Genomic DNA, 21,096 nt, shown 5'->3' with positions numbered 1-21,096 from the left:
CTTCGCGAAATTTTTATTTTGTTCGCGTTCTCAAAATGCATGTTCGTGAGATATTTCCCCCCGAGCATGCAAACGGCGATCACGAACAGGAAAAAAGTACCATTTCACAGAGCTTTGCATAGCGCGACTACGCAAATTCCACCCACCCCTACCTGAGATGTGGCACCACACATCTGAGAAGAAAGACGGATCATTAATATTCGGCCCATACACATTGACCAATAATATATTCCCACCACCCAATTGACCATGCACCATCGCCACTCGCCCAGACTCGTCCATTTCCGCGTGATTTACAGAAAATGAGACCCCTTTCTTGACAAGAATTAGCAAACCCTGGGAGTAAGTAGAGTAAGAGGATGCAATTCTCACACATGCCCGACGTGCGCATAATTTTTGTTTGAGGCCTTATTGAGATGCATCTCTTGAAGAAACGCCACTTGCACATCCATTCTATCCAAGTATGCCAGAACGGAACAAATCTTTTTGGGGGTGTTGAGTCCCTCACATTCCAGGTGAGACACTTTTCTCTACCACTCATGTATGCCACACATTATCAAGCTATTAGAAATGCAATAGTACCTCACACATGTGTACCATAGCTCGCCAAACCCCTCAGATTTAAATTCACTATAAAAGAACAATGCCGGCGCACCCCTCCTGTGCCACCTCCTACAACACCCCACCCACTTCAGCAACCCCAACTCGCCAAAGCCATCACAAAATAGTACAACTCAACCCCAACAGAGCACAAAACAAAAGAAATGTATATGGGGTACACCCATTGTGGGGTGTCAGAGCGCTACTAGCCTCCCAACTAGTAGGAGGTGGCTGAGCAGGTCTAATAATTGTGCCATCTTGCAAGCACTGACCTCCACAGCGCACATCAGGAATTAGCCCACAGACAATAGGAAGGACATTTGGCCACATAATCCGGCGACCAGATTCTTAACTCGACAATAATGAATATTATTCTTTAACTTCAGGGCTAAGAGGCCGGGAGTCCATTACAGTAATACCATGAAGCGTGCCAGCTCCACCACTCCCCATCGCCCCAGCACACATCATGACCTGAGCCTGCAACCCTCTAGAGTAAAGTTAGTGAGATTACAATATTCAAAAGTTCAACGCATCCCTCTACTGCTCCTCATCATCTTTTGTAGTACTTGATTCCCGCATCCTACGTTTCAACTGATTAGCGTGTTCAAGGGTTGCCTTGGGAGTTGAAAATATTTTGGAGTCACCATCTGGGCCTATACGTGGGCAGGCAGGATATAACATTGCATACGGGACTCCTTCTGTTTGCAGGAATTTTTTCACCACGCCAAACTCCCTTCTGGCTGCCTGCACGACCACAGTAAAGTCTGGGAAAAAAGCCAGTGTGTTACCCTGGTGAACTATATTGCCCCTGTCCCTTGCCATCCGTAAAATAGTGTCTCGGTTCCTATAGTTTAATAGTCAAGCTATTATTGGGCGGGGAGGAGCCCCCGGGACAGGTTTAGCAGCAAGTGAGCAGTGGGCTTGCTCGACGATAAACACATTGGAAAGTTGATCAGCACCGAAGATTTCTTTAATGAGGTTTTCTATGAAGGTCTCCATTTTACCAACATTTGTGGATTCTGGCAGCCCAGTAAGTCTAATGTTGTTGTGGGACCGTGCTTCTAAATATCATTTTTGGCCTGGATAAGGGCTAACACTTTCTCCATTTAAGCGCCTTCTCCGTGACTTCACTCAGGCCATCCTCCGCTGTAGATACCCGCTGCTCCACCTCCCACATGCAAGTATTTTGTTTTTCCAGCTGTGTCGACATATGGTCTAGTCGGCGGTTCGCCTCCGCCATTGTACCCTCAATGGATTGGAGACTGTGTTGCAGAGCTAGCAGCGTGGACTCGAGTGTGGGAGGGTTGTCGTTCTGAGTGTCCACCTCTGAGTCAGACGCTGCCTTCAGTTTTCCCCATCTCCACCACTTCTAGGCACGCCACTTATGTGAGTTGGTGAGCAAGTGCAGTAAATTTGCAGGACTCGCACTCCTAGCAAACTTGTACTAGATTTAAGGCAGTCTAAATCTGAGGTACCTGCAGTAGTCTATAATACAAACAATGCACCTGCCCCAGGGACACCACAGCACCTTCCTCTCTGTGCACGTTTATACAGTTGGTGTGCTGCAGGGCCCGCACCTCACTCACACAGCAGGCCCCGTGTTAGAGACCTTCCCCCAAGCTCAGCGCAACAAAATTATGGGGACCCCCGCTGTACAGGGGCGTACAGTAAACAGCGCCCAAGGGGCCAGCAGTAGAGACAACAAACTGATTCTCAGCTGGGTCCAGTCAAGGCCGACCCCCTGTGCCGCAGTGTGCCTGTTCATCAATTGCTTACAGTGCAGGCTCCACAGTCACAATATGCACTGACTGCCTTGCGCTATTAATTCTTTGGAGGTGAGGTGTCATGCTTCTGCAATGTTCTCGTGCATCAAAGCAATTCCTGCCACTTTTCACAGGTCCTCCACACTCAACAGATAACCCGGGGGGGGAGGCAGCCCGCAAAACATCAGAGGCCAGCAGCAACCACCCGCATGTAGGCAGCAAACAGCAGACCCAGGACAGGCAGAGGTAACATCAGGCAGACGCATGCATAGAAGGCCAGCAAATGTGAGTCCCTAGGCAAAGGCCTCGAAGCAGCGGTACATCCCACCATAAGGATCCGATACACAGCGTCCCTAACAATCGATCTCCACAGGCCCCAGCACTCCAGATCCCGCGCTGCACTTGACACTCCCGGGCAGTGTAGGAACCCCCGGCCTCCACTGTCCGCACCCACCAGCAACTCGCCGCAGCTTGCAGGCCGCAGCCTGCACCCAGGCCGGCGCCCGCCTCCACAGCCATCAGTCTGGGCCAAGCCTCACCCACTCACCACAGCTGGCGCCGGCAAGCGCTATCATCCTCGGGCAGCTTTGGTCTCCACTCAGGCACGGCAGCGTCAGCAGGAACTCGGCCCTTCGCTCAGTTGTGCGTGGCTCCAGATACCTCCCAAGTCAGCAATCGCAGGGAGCTAGCCGTGCAACACCATAGCACCGGCAGTAGCGGGCATATACCTCCAGCCGTAGGAGTGGCCCCCAGCAACAGACGAGGGTCACAGTCAGGGCCTCACGGCGGCTGCCCTTTTCCCTTTCACCTTTTCCTCGCGGCACCTCCGGAGTGAAATGGACTGCAAAATCTAAATTACAGCAACTTCCAGAAGCCCAAACCTCTCTCAATACGTGCCTGAGGGCTTCACAACACCATGCAGGCACTGTAGAGGCACAGATGCAGCAAATAATAGGCGGATTTTGGTCGGATTAGCGCTCATCCGGGCAGAGCCTCACTAGGTTGCGGCCATCTAGCCGTGCGCCCTCTAGTGCCCCACGTGTTGGTAACCTCTGACTGTCCATGTTTCCTGTGTGATATGTTTGTGTGTTTTGTGAGTAAGAAGAAAGGACATCACGGGCGAAACGGTGTCCATAGGGGATTATGAAAGCTTTCCAACTGGCCAATGGGCTCCTTGAGCCTGTCAGAAGTCAGTCAGAAAGGCTGGCTGGTTTACACAACATCATAATTGGGAGGTCGGACCGTAAACCTACCATGTCGGTCTGTAAGCCTCCGATGAGCTGTCGGAGACTTACAGACCGACATCCTAATCACCCCACACAATACTGCCTTTAGGTGAAAATCACTTTTATGTGTACACTAAGCAGGATTCTGATGTCATCTTTAGAATAAAAAATACATTTAGGTTCAAAATCTTCCTTAGATTAACATCATCTGGAGTGTGGTAATAGTTTCGGGAAGCAAATTGCCTTTATTTGTAAAAAAAACATTCAGGTGAAAAATCACACTTTAGTCAATATCATTAGAATTGAGCAAATATTTTTAAGGTAACATCATATTTTGGTGCAAAATCACCTTTCATTTATTAACAAGAGGTTTTTGGAGAAACATTTATGGTGCAAAACACATTTGAATAAAAAAAACACTTTTAGGGCAAAAAATACATTTTGGTGCAACACTGCTCTTGGTTAAAGTCAGTAGGTGTGTGCTATCATATTTAGGTACAATATCACACAGTGCAGAACCTATTCCTCATCGCCTTTGTTTGGCACCACATTGAAGTGCAAAATCACCCTTCATGGATTATCAGCATTGTAGCAACCTGTCATCCTAGGCACTTGCCAATAAGTACACCAAATATGGAGAGTAAATTTATAAGTCTTTATTCTGCCGCATAACAGTCAGAACTCAACATTCTAAGCCTGCCTTCAACCCATCCTTCTAAAGCTTATGTCACAGGCCTACGGTAAACAGTGGGAACGTAAAGAGCTCCAGCGTTCTTTTATTACAAGATGCTACAAACATTTGGTCGGGAAACTCTTTAGAAGCACAACTCACATTTAGATGTAAAATCACATTTAGGACCCCTTTAGGGTGACAGGCGGATCGCCACCCCTGGGCTGGGGGCGACCACCGCCAGTCCTGCGGTGATGATCCACCCCCCCGGATTGCCCCGTATCACCCCTGCCATATTAATATGGCGAGGGGCACCGCGCCAGATGGAAGATTGTCCGCCGCTTTTCCACTGGTCGGATTCCCGACCGGGCAGGAACGGGCATTCTAATATGGATGGCACCGGGGGGGGCTGCACTTGGGGGTACCTATGGTACCCCCCAACATTGGCATGGACAAGATGGCAGGCACCGCTCGGTGCCTGTCACGTTGTGCATGCCAATGAACAACGTCCATTCCCCACATTGTGGCGGGCAGTGCTGTAAGCACCGCCTGCCGCAATGTTGTGAATATGGGATGCGACCGCACGGTGGCGGTGGCATCCTAAATGACGGTGCGGGACCGCCGCACCACTGGCAGCCGGCCCCGGCACCGCTATGGTGGTGGGCGGACAGAAGTCAACCTGACATCCTAATGGGGCCCTAAGTGTCAAAGTTTCCCTTGGTGTATCAAAAGCAGCATGGTTTTATCATATTTAAGAGTAACAGTCACATGTAGTTGCAAAATTGCATATGCTGCAAAATTACTATTTTTTAAACATCAGCAGGAGTGTGTAAACACTTTTAGAAATACATAGTTGCTTTCCATCACTGTAATGCAATGGAGTGGAATGACTCATTAAGCAGGCAAACTAACACACCTAGGGCTGTATTACTCACTGGGCTCACATTTTAAAAGGGGCACTAGGCGCAAACAGAGAAAGAGCATGCTTTCATAGTGAATGCATTGCCCTCAGAGCAGCTGCGAACTTGAGCTACCCTGGGTGCACTCCATTCACGTGAAATACATAGCAGCTGTATAGAATCTGCTCTGTGTTTCACTGTGCAGGCGGCAACCTGAATACACTTGCAAGAGGGGAAACATATACCCTTGAAGGCGAGTTTAGTGAGTGACCATGGGACCCCTTTTTGCTCCTCCTTGGGGCTGCCCTCTAGGGCTGCACTGACAGTGCGCGACCTCTTTTGTGAAAGGCTTGTTTGCCCTAGTGGCCTGGTCCACATTATGGGCGCAAAGACAAAAAGATTCCCTCATTTGCATGGGGCCATGCCCCCATGCAAATGAGGGAACGCCCTCTCACTATAGCACTTGCACACATGTGCGCCAGCACAAACAGTATTACAAAAGTGGCTGCACAAATGTGTGTAACCCCTTCTATAATGCAAAAGTGCCCCAGGAACACACAAACCGGGCACACATACCTGTTACACCCCTAGGGCACTTTGTGTAGTATGACCCCTAATAACCCTCTGGAATTATCCACAATATGAAAGATGCTTTCTTCAAACAATGGTCTGACCTAAGCCCCTCTCTGTATATTTTGTGTGCTGATGATATGATTTCTAGAAGAAGTTACATCTCTCGAGAGGGAGGCCTAAAGCGTTTGTTTACATACAGTGCTGCTTTTCAGTGTGCAAAGCTCTGTTCACAAATGAAGCAGGTCTGAAGTTTGTGGAAGACTAGTTATGACTGGATGTCTCAGAGTGTTAAAATTGACTTGTTTTTATATGTTTTATGACATCAGCAAACATTTGAAGTAATGAATAGAAAATAAATACATTTTGAAAATCTGACAATACATTTATGAACCCGTTTCTCTAAGTCTTCTTACTTTTGTGTAAAGTTGTGTCCTAGTGTCAGTTTGGCGTTCCAATCTAGTTCAAAAAGTCATATCTAGATTAATTATTTCTTGTAATCCATTGGGTGTTTTGACTTTTTGTGACATGGTAAACTCACAGTCTCATGTAAAATAGCTTGCCTAACTAATCATATTTAGACATAATTTGATGCATTTTTTCATTCATAAACCACTGTTTGAGGTTCCTTGTTTAAATATCGATGTAAAAAATATAGTTTACAAAAATATTGATGCATAAATATTGGATACAAGAATATCGACTCCCTATACTAAACAGGTAAGTACAATAATATTGAATCAAATAAAAAATATAGATGTAAAAAATATCGACTTAAAAAATATATATAACTTAAACTAAATAAATTAAATAATTTTAATATTTTTAACACAATACATTACATTTAATATATCTTTTAACTAAATATAACAAATAAACTTAATTAAAAAATATAAACACACACAAATGTGAACATATACATATATTTATTTAAATACATTTTATTAACTATTATCTTTATTTCATTTATAAACTTTTTAAATTATATAAAAATAAAATATATACATGTATCAATAATTTAAAATAAAATAAAACATCCTATAATTAATTACCACATTAAACAATAAAAAAAATATATCATACATTTCACAACACAATAATTACAATAGCAGGGAAAGTGTTGGATAGCGGAGGGGTAACAATTACTACTCCCACTCCAGTGAGTGCAACAATAGGGAAAGTATTGGATAGCGAAGAGGTAAAAATTGCTATTCCCACTCCAGTGAGTACAACAGCAGGGAAAGTGTTGGATAGCGGAGGGGTAAAAATGACTATTCCCACTCCAGTGAGTGAAAATCAGGGAAAGTGTTGGATAGCGGAGGGGTGAAAATTACAATCCCCACTCCAGTGAGTGCAACATTAGGGAAAGTGTTGGAAAGCAGAGGGATAAAAATTACTATTCCCACTCCAGTGAGTGCAACAGTAGGGAAAGTGTTGGATAGCGGAGGGGTAAAAATTAATATTCCCACTCCAGTGAGTGCAACAGCAGGGAAAGTGTTGGAAAGCGGAAGGGTAAAACTTACTATTCCCACTCCATTGAGTGAAAATCAGGGAAAGTGTTGAATAGCAGAGGGGTAATAATTACTATTCCCACTCCAGTGAGTGCAACAGTAGGGAAAGTGCTAGATACCACACCAACAAAAAAACAAACATTTTTATTACATTTAATTTCCATTATTAACATAAATAATATTGAAATTCAATTATATTATTATTAAAAAAGTTTATAAACATTCATTAATTACACATTGCTTAACACTATAACATCCACAACACACACCTAAAATTAATTACACAATTACAATTACTAATTACTAATTAATTAATACAAATTAATTAAGAAATAATTAACAATTCATCAATAAAAAATAAATTACTTCCCACCCTTCTCACCATTTACACCTATAAACACCACAACACACACCAAAAATTAATTAAACAATTATCATAATTAATTATTAAATATTTAATTTAAATTAATTAACAACTAATTATCAAACAATTATTAATTAATTAATGTACACATTTAACTCATAACATCACAATTAAACAATTATGAATACATATAAACTATTGAATACATTTCATTTAATTAAATTAAATTACACCCTATTCCCCTATAAACCCACAACCCGCTACAGAACTAAAAATACAAAATTCAAATTACATTTTTTATTAACTACCATAAATAATAGATAAAATCTATATAATTAAATTATTTCCCACCCTATTCCCCTATAAACCCACAACCCACTACGGAACTAAAAACAAAAAAATTGTATTAAAAAAAAGAAAAATATTACCTACTAAAATGTTAACACATATACTAAAAATACAAACAATTTTCATACAAAATATTAAAATACATAACATACATAAATAAATCGATATTTTTAACCTCATCGCTGCTTATGACGGAGTGGTTCCATCATGCGCGTCGGTTGCGCTGTGCGCATGACGGAACCACTCCGTCATGGCCCCGCCCGCGCAACGAACCTTCAGCACGGCGCGGTAATCCGCGCCGCGTCGAAGGGGTTAACAGCTATATTTTTGTAAACGATATTTAACACTTCGATGTTTTTGCAATCAATATTACTTACCTAACAATCGATATTCTTGACCACGATATTTTTTCCATCGATATTTCTATCCCACAATATTTTTACCTCGAAATCTCTGTACATCGATATTTATACATCGATATTCTAGCTCTGTACCCCCTCATTTATGTTCCCTGTATCAGAGTTATACCCTAGTAAGATATATTGAACATCTGCTGTTTTTTTCAACTACAACAAGGTCCTGTTAAATAGAGGGACAAGCTTTTTTAAAAGAGAGCCAGACCTGTCTCACAACACAGCCATTTTTTAGTTCTCACCTAGGCAGAGCATGTGTTGCTCTGCCAAGGTGACATGCTTTATCCACTCTGTGGGCTTGAATCATTTCTTTGTGCGGCGTTCCCAAAAGCTTGCTTCTTTGTGGGTAATCTGTGTTTTTGTCCCTCCTTCATGTGTCTTGCTGCCTCTCACAAAGCAGTGGCCTATTACTTTCACTTTAGTCTATTTCAGTTCAAGTATGCGCACAATTTGTTTCTCTAAAAACCGTATAAATCTTGTTCTTATCTCATCACGTTTCTGTTTTCGGAGGGGACCTGTTTCGTCCACCCACCTCCTTCTGCATCGCTGCTTGCCCCCTCTGTCGTCTGCCACGCTTTCCATCTCCTCCCCTCTGAGTACCTCTTTAGCCTTCCGACCCCTCATTACAACTGCTTGCAATGGAGAGCTACACACACAAACGTGAGACAGCCAATCATCACTCAGAGGCACAATGCATACAATAATTATCACAACCATAAATGCAAACCCCAAACTTTACAGCTATGTATTTATTAAAAGGGTCTGTTGATACGCAGTCTTGCGGCTACCCCACATGTTTCAAAAATTAGCGTTCAGGAGCAAGGAAAGCAGTTGTGCGAGCAGTCTACTTCATCTTCTTTGCGCTGCATCACATGATGCTGCAAAAGGTGATTGATATACAAATATTGATCAACACTTTTACATCAAATCGCATCAGCAATAGCCCACAAACCAGCCACCACTTGTAGCATAGGTTGTGATGGGCTCTGCTTGAAAAGCAGCGAGCTCTGTATTTTGTCAAAGACAATGTACAGAGTTCGCTGCTTTTCAATTAGGTTTATATATGAACACCTTATGTATATAACGTCTGTACTGAATGGAGGCTAAAATAAGACCCTTTCTTCTACTGAAAGAACCAAGCCTCTATGCTTAACATTGCTAAAATGGCTTAACAAAAGCATGCACTATAGATTGACAAAGGGAGCTTATGTAATCTGCAGTAGTGGTTTCCAATGCCATCGTCAAAAAACATTTGCAAAGCCAATAGGTCTTTTGAGGCAGACAAAACCTCCAACAATCATCACTTGATCAGCAAAACATGAAAAACTATTTTATTAACACAGACACTTACTATCCACACAACTGCTGTAGAACAGAGAATACAAAAATAGAACCTCTTGCAAAGGCACAAGCTATTGACTTTGTCAATGCTTGTTATTAGGGCTTGCACTGCAGCTTCTGAGGCTTAGTTGTGCTCCACACCATACAGCCGCTTCTCCTTCAGACCCTCTGTGCCCCAGTCTGTGCACCAGTAGCACTGAGATTGGCTTGCATGTCCCAGCTCCACCTCTCCTACAGCCAAGCTTGTCAGACTGAGACTCAGTTATTCTCCCTCCACCCTCCACCCTCCAAAGCACGTGACTCCCCAGCCACTGGGTCCCTGAACCACAAGCATGGCCGGACTAGGGCATCGAAAGCAACCATGGCCCGCTCCCTTCCTCTCCTCATGTAATCTCCCTTTTCATGCATCCATTCTCCATCTGCGGTGCTTTCCCTATCTTGAAGCCTCCCTCTGTCTACTGCTATCGTCCTGCAGTTATCCTATGTGAGCTGGGGAAAGTGACAGAGGTTCCTGCAACGGCCCGGCCTTCCAATACCAGCCTACAAGCGCTCCGGCGCACCGGGAAAATGCCTGGTGGATTGAAAGGCCTGTCTTGCCGTGACCACAGGCTTGTCTCTGTCCCCAGGCAGTAAATGAAGGTGGCTATTACAGGGAATCCTTTCACAGGAATCCAGCTGGGCACACTTGGGGAGGTGATGGCTTTGCTGCAAGTAGTGTGAGGGGAGCCTTGCACTGCATTTTCCCTCATGGTGGTGGCTTTGCGCTCTCATGTCTCACTTGCCACTGGGCACCTCTGCAGCAGGTCTGCAGCTACCCCCCTTCTAGTGGAAGATGGAGCTGAGAATGTCAGCATCACCATTCATAGGGGGCCACGTGGTCCTGCATAGATACCATGCATAGCTGGTTCTACTAGGGCCAGATATAAGACCATTTTTGCATGCGCAAACGGGTTTGCGAATCCGTTTGCGCATGCAAAAATAGCATGGGAATGTACAAACCCTACTTTGTGACTAGCAAGTTTTTTGCGACGCGACTCGCTATTAGGATGGGGCATTCCTTTCCTAATAGCGAGCGCAACCCTATGTAAGAATGTTTTGTGTCTTCAAGAGGGTGGCAATGGGATCGCAAAAGGGAAGGGGTCCTTAGGGGACCCCTTCCCTTTGCATCCTGCCCTTAAAAAATGAAACAAAAACGTTTCATTTTTAATTTTTTTTAAATGCAGCGCGTTTTCCTTTAAGGAAAACGGGCTGCATTAAAAAAAAAAGAAACTGCTTTATTTAAAAGCAGTCCCAGACATGGTAGTCTGCTGAGCACAGCAGGCCACAATACCTGGGAGGGCCTGCCATTCCCATGGGGTCGCAAATTGCGAGAGGCTCAATAATATTCATGAGCCTGTTTATTTGCGGCCCCATTGGGAATCGTTAGCAGTGTGTTACACACTGTTGTACATCCTAATAGCGCCTCGCAAATTACGAGACGCAAAAGACTCGCAATTTGCGAAGTGCTATTTTGCCCTTCGTACAGCTTGCCGAGAATTCTTTAAATGTGCATATTCTTTGGGACTCGCCTGAAACCTACACTGGTGTTTACTGTCTTGTGGGTTGACAAACCGGACCCTCGCTAGTATGATTCATGGTTCATTTATCAGTGGTATAATTTGCTTTTCTTAATATGTTTTATTTTGCAGAAACTACATTCCGTGGATGTAAATCGGCAGCAGCTTGCTCAGACGGAGAGAAAAGTTACATGTGTTGTAGAACAGATGCATGCCTGGCCACCAAAGACCTGTGCAACAGCCTGCCGGCCGCCGTAGGTGGCGCCACTGGAGGAGAAGGAGGACTATGAAGGGACCTCGACAGTGTTTTCAGTTGAAAGTTCCTTACGCCAGTGTTTTCTGCATTATTAAGTACCACCTCGCAAGAATGAACGTACTTGGACTTCAAGAGTTAAATGTCTCCCGAATTTAGCAATGATTGCAGAAGTATCACACATTAAAAGTACAATAAAGAATTTGAAAAGTTCCCCACATTAGTTGTCTTTTTGTAATTTTTGGTTCTCTCTGAATCACTGCTGAATACAACGCCTAATGGTAAATTAACCAAAGAAAAATAAATATTAAAATAATGTAATTAAATTTGAATGTTAATTTAAATTTTAAATTGATCATAGGTGTTTGGAGTTATCAATCAGGATTTTGTAACATAAGCAAACTGATTGTCCATTCATCCTTTATGGCTGGCCATGAGGTTGTGAACAGACTAGGTAGTTCTACTCACAAAATATATATCAAGCCAATGGAGGGTGTTCTACGCATATATATCACTTGCGTACCTTGGTGGTCACCTTTGTCGACCTGCGCTGATGGTCGTCACTCACAAACTCACTAAACAGGAATATAGCTTCATAGATGCCAAATACAAAAAAGCCAACCAGTGCTAAAGTGTTTGCGCTCACTCACTAAAACACGGTATTGGCCTTCACCTGATTGGCACATTTAATTTACTAGTAAGTCCCAAGTAAAGTGGAACTACATCTATCCAGGGCATGTAAATTAAATGCTACTAGTGGGCCTGCAGCACACATTGTGCCATACACTAAACTAGCACTTTAAAAGACATCTTTGGCTTGCCTCTGCAGACGGTAATGCAGTTTTAAACTGCCATTTTGACCTGACAAAATAAGCTTTTTGCTAAGTCTAAATCTACTTTTTTAATTCATGTGTCAGGCTTTAAACAGCCCATAGGGCAGAGTACATTGTATTTAAAAAGTAAGTGCTAACATTTGATTGGGAGCACGTCAAAATATTATGCTTGGACTCAAAGTAATTGTAGTTTAAAACCCTCTTTAATAGTAAAGTCAAAATTTAAGTCCCATTTCTCAAAATGCAACTTTTAGAATGCTGGTGATTTCTTGTCTTATCCGTTTGGTGCTCTTCTGCCAGTGTGACTTTGATTATCTTAGATGTTGAGCATTTTCTATTTCCCCCAGACAGTAGGACAAAAGGGGGCAAGGTGTTGTCAGATTGGGCTTTCCTGCAAGGATAGCTGATGCAGAGCTATTCCCTGACCCACTTACACTTCAAAGGACTGCCTCCAGCAAACGTACAAAGAAACCTGAAACTATTCTTTTGCCACCCTACCTTTCTTGGACCCTTCTCAGGTGAAGGAAGGAACTTTCCAGAATCAGATGTGAGGGTAGCCTAAAAGGCTGGCACCAGGTATAACTATTGTAGGGGTGGGTGAAACACTCCGCTCCGCCGGCAGAGTTCGCTGAGTTTTGCATACTTCGCACTCTGCTTCGAGCACATAATTCCTGCAAAACACTACCAACCGTCATGTGGCCATGCTTATACTCATGTGCAGCTCTGCAACCTTAAGTTGCCAGGCACAAATGAGAATTTGCATCCCCTAGCGTGATTTTCCAGTTCTAGAATGCCTTTCAGCAAGATTTCTCAACACTGGAGGTCGTGGCAGGTCGCTACCGTTTACGTTGAGAAAGCTGCCACTTGAGTAGAAAATCTACTCAAGTGGCAGAAAGAAGCAGTGCCTCTGGCGCACCGCGTGATGCTGTTTAAGCTGATTTTATAGCGGAGAACATGCTACCAGCTCTAAATATCAGCGGAAAGTGCTGAGTTCCACCCACTCGCGGAAGTCCGCAGAATCTCGCAGAGTTTTTATCTGTACCATTTCCTTGCTTCTAATAGAAAATGATGCTTGCTGAATGAGTTTCGTTCCTTTTTTTGCTTGCATTTTAGCAACTGACAAATCCAAGTCTATGCTTGGGAATAGACTTAATTTTCTCATGTTTATCGCTATACCCAAGATGTATTTATTATATTTATAAAGCACAAATAGTCATCATCGAAGGGATCTCACGGTGCTAGAAAGCTCTGTATCTTCCAACTGTGAGAACTGAAAATCAGTTTTTGGATCAACTGCTGAAATATCTTAATCTTTAAAAAGCCAAGTTTTTCCTTTTTTTCCTAAACCACAGGTGGCTATCAGTCAAGTGAAGATCTAAGGTTAACGTTCTAGTGGATCTCTAACAGATGTGAAAACGAGCGATCTCCAGTTCTAGCTGTTTTTATGCATTTGGTCTGGGCAAGTGCAAGGTTTTGTGATCTCAGTTTGTGTGCTGGCTTGTAAAATTCCACTCTAGATTGAAGACTTTCGGGCCCGGTCTAATATAAAGTCTTGTCTGCATGACCAAGAAGTTTAAAGCTAGCTCTTACCCTCAATGGCAGCCAGTTTAGGGTTGTCAAGCAGGCTGGTGCTGCACTGTATCTATCCACATTAAAGATCAGTTTAGCAGCCCCATTCTGGATCACATGGAGTCCAGTAGAAAGATAATCGGCCATACACACATCCAGGGCATTGGCATAGTCCAATCTACTGGTTATCAGAGTCTGGACTATTGTTTTATGCCAGTCGGCATGTATTCATTGGAACCGTCATCTCAGCAGTTTGAGGACACCACAGCATTTTCCGCAAGTGGCCTCAACTTGCTCCTGCATTGAAAGTGAGTCATCAATAATAATCCCAAGATTGTTTTATGATTTCTTGAGTATCGATGCCCCTCCTAGAGATATGGGAAACCAATGTGAGACATATTCAGTGGGTTTCTCCAAAACACAGAATCTCAGTTTTGTCAGCATTGAGTTTCAAACAATGCTCTGTCATCCAATCTGCTACTTCTGAAAGACAACTGGTTAAATTATAATAAAGTTCCCCATATTTCTCCCCCATGAAGATGACCATTCGAGCATTGTCTGTGTAGGAGCCAATCTTGAAGCCCCATTTTCTTACCAGCTTAACTAGGGAGGAGACATAATTATTAAAAAGAGTCTAACTCAGAGAGGACCCCTGAGGGACTTTGCATTTGTATACATAGGGGCAGGATCTAAAAGTGCTCAACTGGACTGATTGCGTTCTGTTCCTTAGAAATTATTTAAACCACTGTAAGGGTTTGGAGGGGAGTACAGTTTCATGAAGTTTCCTCATCAACCAACAATGGAAGGTGGTGTCAAAAGTCACCGACAGGTTGAGTAGGATCAGAGCAGTGACATTACCCTGATCGACTGGTGACCTGATATCATCCAGTATGGCCAACATGTTGGACTCAGTACTATTTAAGGGCTGAAAGTCCTTCTTTGAATAGTCTAGTAAATAGTTCTTTTCCAAAAAGTTAGTGAGCTGTCCATTCACACTTTTTCCCAATATCTTTTGACATAAATGCTAGCAAAGATATAGGCGGATAGTTGCCATCCGTTCCTGGCTTCTTGGCTAGAGGTAGTATTAAAGTCTGATTCCAAATATTAGGATCTTTTGCTTGTAAGTTCTGATATTGTCTTTTTTGTTATACACTTGCAGTACTGAAAATGTACCTCTTATGAGCAAGTCCTCTATGCAGGGGTGAACTGTGCATCTTTCATTTCTCTGATGTGCAGCAGCAGGGTCAATGTATTTTGCAAAGATTAAAGATTTCAACATTTGTCCAAAAGGCAGACCTTTGAATTGATAATGACAGCCCATGACCATGAATCCCATATACTTTCTTTGCTTCATATGAATTGTGATGTGAAAATGCACATCATTAAGATCCAGAGATGGTAGACAATCCCTCTCTTTTGACAAAGGACAAGATCCCTTAGAGTGTTATTATGCAGAAGCTCTGTTTCTTTACATATTTGTTTAACTTTCTAAGATCCAAAATTAGAAGAATCCATAGAAATATCTGTCCAAGATGACTGAGCCTGCTCTCTAGCATGTACACTTGCTGCTGCTTTTGATTTCCCCTCCTCTGGTGTATTTATTGAGCACAGCTGCTAGATCATTCAACAACTGTCTCTCAAATCTAGCTATCATGGCTGATGCTTTTACAATCTTAACTGAATCTGCTGCCAGTATGTTGTCCATGGGGCCACACTTTCTTCCTTCTTTGTCCATTGGTGAAGTGCAAAGTGTAAAAGGGTAACAGGGTTTGTGATGCACCATCGCAGATGCTACTGACTCCATTTTCACCTGACTCAATATGCAAGCAGGCTTGTACTTTTCCTCTATTCAGGACAAATTAAAAAATGCTGTTACTTTATTTATTTTTCATCATTTGCTGCCTATCTTTCCAAGTAGGGTCTAACATGATATTAGACCAGGCATATTTATGTGAAAATCACCAACTAAAACGTTGAGGCAATTTTCCTTCAAGGCATTCAACCAATATTTATCATTTGGTAGTGAATCGCTCTGAACTCAGGAGTGGCAGCTGGTAGTATAGTACTTAACTTAATTCTAAATACTATGATTGTGTCATTAATTGAGCTGAAAAATAAATTCAATTTATCGTCATCATCAAAAACAGATTGTCAGGATCTTTGTCATCAAAGCCATTTTGAGTAGTTTTTCACACTTGAAGTTCCTATCCTTCAGAACAAGTAGAATATAAGTTCCCTTTGGAACAAATCTTGATAACATATAGCACAATGTAAACACAAGAGGAAAGTGAAAAATACTTTCCAGAACCCAAACTCAAGGGTAAAATAGGATTTTAACACAGAAACTAAAAATGTATTAAAAATATTTCTTTAATTAAAATGACAATAAAATCAATGAATCATTATTAGATGTCCCTCACGAGTCAAATGCAAAAGCTTCATGAAAGGGTTTCAATGCTTTTGCATTTGACTCGTGAGGGACATCTAGTGATGACTAGTGGAACTGCAGCTTGATGTAATAATAATTTCAGTGCTTTTGCATTTGACTCGTGAGGGACATCTAGTAACGACTAGTTGAACTGCAGCTCTTTGAAGAATTATATTGATATTGGACACTATAAAATTCACTGCCCACTGCTAAACTTGTCCCATAATGCTTTGCAGGGCCTTTGGTTGGGATTGAATTTTTGCCAATAACTGTGCTTGGGGTTGTCCTAGGAGAAAGGGACCACCACAGAATCGTTCACCAGCACGATATGCTCTTTGTGTTCAAGGCATCTGCTTGGTCCTCCCCTAGGTTAGCGGGGACACCAAAATCATCACCTCTCTCGTTGCCTAATACTTTCATTCGCAGTTCACTTTTGTGAATTGGTAATATACTTTTTTGGCATGTAAAATTGTTTTATCAAAACATTTGTGGGTATTGTTGATAATGTTACGCTATGTACTGTGCTATGCAAAGTTTAGTACTATGCCCAGCGTTAGTAGTTATACCACTAGGTTCTTTGGAAGGTCTCTTTGTTTTTCATACTTTTGGAAATCATAGGGAGGTTTGTTTGGCTGATAATGTTCCTCTTCTTCATTCTCATAATTCACATAATGCAAGTTTAAGTCTATTGAGTTAGAAGCCTCTTGGTAGACAGAATTTCAGCGGAGCCCATTGAAGAAGCATGCAACAATGTGGTGGAAGACTAAGCAAACAATACACAAATTCTCACAAATAGGAAATAGACAGCAGGTAGTTGCCGCTGGTGTTCTAGAACTGGGGCACTCCATCTTAGGACAGGTTCACTACAAATTGTTCCTACAAGAAGAGTATGAGGTTTGTGAGCAGAAGGGCTTCCCCAAGGTCAGAAGGAGAAGCATTCACAATACACTGGAGGGGTAAATTATAGTGTGCCTTTCCCATAATTCCTCTGATAACCAGAATATTGCAGAATATCAGAAAGGAGGGATGCAAATTAATCCTTGTGGCACTAGCGTGGGTGTGTCAATCTTGGATTACAGAGCTCTGTGATATGTTGGTTGAGAGTCCAATTAATTTTAAAGCAGATACCCAGTTTCTTACAAGGTGTGAGGAACAGATTCCTTACCACCATCCACAAACCCTGCTGTTAACAACTTGGCTCATTAGGATCTAGACTGTGACTTCAAAAGGATATTAAAAGTAGCAATCCATTAAATCTAACGATATGAATTGGAAAAGATTCATGATATGGGAAATAAAGAAAAAGTAAATCATTTGGAAATATCACCACATCAATTTTTGACATACATATTAAGATTGGCAAAATCCAAGCTAAACTTTACCTCAATCATAATGCGAGGTGGGTCGCACACCGCTCGTCATACTAGCAAATAGCCCCATAGGATTCTGGAGGATGTAGTGACAGCGGCGGGTACACCTATGCCACGAGTATATAGTTAAAATGCCATCCCTGGACACGTGTTTCGAGGTAATTGCCTCTCGTCAGCAGGGAGCAGGTAAGTATGCGGGGTGCCAAGTAGACTGCCAAAAAATTATTATCAGGTATAGTACCTCAAACTTTACCTCAATCATAGTTCATCTTTCTGCTATTAAAAGATATCTAAGAACACCAAATAGAAATTCAGTGTAATCTGAAAGGGTATTCCTCAGAAAGTAAGAATGCCACTTGCATGGGAGCTCAGTACGATATACTGGAAAACAGAAAGGAGGGTTAGCAAACTGCAGGTGCTTTCTAGCAAAGTTGCATTTTTGTTCAATTTGAGAGACAAGGTCACCTTAATGACTAACCCTAAATTGATTCTAAAAGTAATGATCTAATTAAATTTTATTCAATGCATTACGCTTTCAAACTTTTTTCAGAATTCAAGCACTCCAGCTGTAAGAGCTTCACTTTAATTGGTAATCAAAAGATGTCCTGAATTCTAAATCCATCATCACTAAAGACGGCCACCAAATACAGGGCACATTTGGCCAGGGCTATGGTTTTTAACAATAGCTTTGTTTGTGGGTGTTCCATTAAATGACATTGACAAAGCAGCAACGTGGAGGGTGACTCTCTATGCACTACTGCATTGACGTAGACACTAAAAGAAAAATGCTGCGACACCAGTTCTCTAACATTGACAACTGTCATAGACTCATGCGTGACACACCCACCACCCCTTTTTGCGATGATGCTATATATACGAATATGTTTTACTCAAGCTCTAAATGAGCTAGAACATTTGGCAGGGGAAGAACTGAGGGTGCTGGTTGGTGATTGGCTGGACTTTGGATCATTGGTAACAAAGTAAATAGCATGCAAAATTATTTGTAACGTTTGAAGTTATTGAGTGTAAAGGTACAATGATATATATATATAATGTTTACTGAAAGTACCCAGCCTAATGACTGGGAATAATTCAATCATGTAAATCTGAAAAAGAAGCCAGTGTTGGAGAAGCAGAGTCCCTGGTAAGTAACTGTAGCCAATCTGCTTTTCTGCATGGTTGTACCAAATTTTTGCTGGGCTTAGAACTCTGTGCACTTTACCCTTGCCAAACATGAGCGACATGCCCATGTTCTCCTTTCAAACATGGTTAACTTGGCTTACTTCTGTTTGACAATTTCAACTTGCCTATAGGGCCCTAGTATACAGCCTACAAAATGCACCCAGGGGCCTGGTAGTTATAGGCCCACTGTAGACTGCAGCACCTACAGTGCCATCCACAGGGTTGGCCTATAAAACATGGCTATAGACCTACTTTTGAAACATTCTGTCAAAACTATAAAATAACTTTAAACATTACAATTAAAGTAGGCACATTTTATGAATGACTAGCCATCAAAACTAACCCCACTAGCAGGGCTGTAGTTTAGTGCATGGAATGTAACCTGGAAGGTGGAAAGCTTTTGTTCCCTAAGACGATCCATGAAGGACTAGATCAGCTCCCTCTGGTACCCGGGCCAAATAAGTGTATTCCAAGGAACAGTTAACTGATCTCCTGTGTGGCTTAGAGGCAAAACAAACTGCAAGAGGCCATTTTCCTGAAGTGACCAGTTGGCCAGGAACTGATGCTGCTGGATTGAGTACTGGCCCCTAAGTGTTGTCCTGAGGTCACGGGAGCCTCAAAAGTGACCAAGAGAAGCAGCTGTCAAAAAACCTCAAAAAGTTAGACCATAGAACATATTTGGCCTTTCAAGACTTCCAGAATATCAGCTGGATCTCACGACAAAGTTATCCAGTTTTGATGAAACTTCATCAGATATAGCTTTGGCGTGCCCTGCTGGATGATTTCCAGCTCTATTACAAAGACCAAGTCAGAAGGTACAATCTTTACTGCAATGACCCATTTGCTGTGGCTGACCGGCTCTCCATTGCTTTTGGCTTAAATCAGTCCTAGGTCCCAGCCTACCTCTTCCATACATTACATTTAGCCCTCCTTACTTTTTGGCACTATGTTTTCAATTATAACATTAAAAATTCCTATATTGGTTCCCCTTATTGGATTTTTGTCATTTTGATGTAATTCTTTTCATTAAAACCTACTCTATGTTTATAATTCAATTTGAAATTTTTAGTGTTTGGGATTTTAACTTTATTACTCTTTTATTACTGCATACATTCTTGACATGTTGTTCTAATTTAAGCCTGTCTGCTTTGTGCTGTTGCAACCAGGAGGTTAAACTCAGATTAATTTAGTTTGAGGTTCATCCTGACATGTTCGAGTTATTATTCCTTGAGGTGGGCGAGTGTCTACCCCACATAATAGTGCACTTTCTTATATTGATAGTAGCGATAGCATCCATTCAGGCCTATCTCCCTGATAGATTCAGAGGTGAAAATCATTGGTTGGATGTTATTAAACGGCCTCTCGGATTGGGGCGAGGAGAGAGGCTTCTTTTCTTACCTCCTGTATGGGCTCATCCCGGCCGGGTTACTATAGAGCAAACTTTTTAAATCTCTATGTGTTAATTTGTAAATACACCAAGGCTAAGAAGGGGCAATCCATCTGGCCTTCATGGACCTTAGCTCTGCTTTTGACAGAGTTAATCGCTCTAAGCTGTCGTCTATGATGGCTCAAATGGATGTCGATTCGGTTTTAATTAACTTCAATATGACCTGCACAAAGACCTTTCAACTAGTGTCAGGTTTGGCCCTAATTGGGAGTGCATTGAGCACTTTAAATGGTGGCGGGGGTTCGGCAAGGCTGTATTTAGCACCTTTATTTATTTATTTTTTATATTAATCAAATAGAGGTCGCCCTTTACCGACCCTGCTTTATGCAGACGTTACAGGTTTAATCGCCTGGACAGCTAAAGGCTTACAAAAGCTTCTTAATATTTTTATGAAACCAATCTGTTTATTCAACAAGATCCAGTGCGTCAATTACACAGCTGAGTGCCTACAACCATTGCCAAGGGTGCAACTCTACACAGCCTTGCCCCTACAACCCTGAGGCTGGCAGCGATGGTAGGATCAATTATCAAAAAAATAATCTAACAAAACCACTCAATAGGACAATAAAATTCCCAGGTGAATCCAATCCCCTTTCTCCTTCACCAAACGCCTATCCCTCTGGGCCAAATGTAGCTGGATGTCGATTAGGATATTTGCTATGTTTTGGGGAGCAACGTCTATGAGGTTGACACCGCCCCTTCCTCACCTCCCTGGAGGAATCTAAGAATGTGTAGATATTTGAGACATGTGGC

At 42.3% G+C, this 21,096-nt stretch overlaps 1 protein-coding gene across 5 annotated transcripts in view; it reads left to right on the top strand.

The window, feature by feature from the left end:
- LOC146859226 (uncharacterized) overlaps nucleotides 1-11,732 on the top strand; it is a 75,308-nt gene extending 63,576 nt beyond the window's left edge. For all 5 annotated transcript variants that reach the window (XM_085649920.1, XM_085649918.1, XM_085649919.1 and 2 more), the window contains one exon: nucleotides 11,394-11,732. In XM_085649920.1, the coding sequence (XP_085506046.1) occupies nucleotides 11,394-11,551 (158 nt within the window). In that variant the 3' untranslated portion in view covers nucleotides 11,552-11,732. The remainder of the gene's footprint in view (nucleotides 1-11,393) is intronic.
- Nucleotides 11,733-21,096: the final 9,364 nt, after the last annotated feature.

Source organism: Triturus cristatus, chromosome 3_2 (genome assembly GCF_964204655.1).
Source record: "Triturus cristatus chromosome 3_2, aTriCri1.1, whole genome shotgun sequence".
In the NCBI taxonomy this organism is placed as follows: Eukaryota; Metazoa; Chordata; class Amphibia; order Caudata; family Salamandridae; genus Triturus; species Triturus cristatus.
This window is presented reverse-complemented; position numbering and strand designations above follow the sequence as displayed.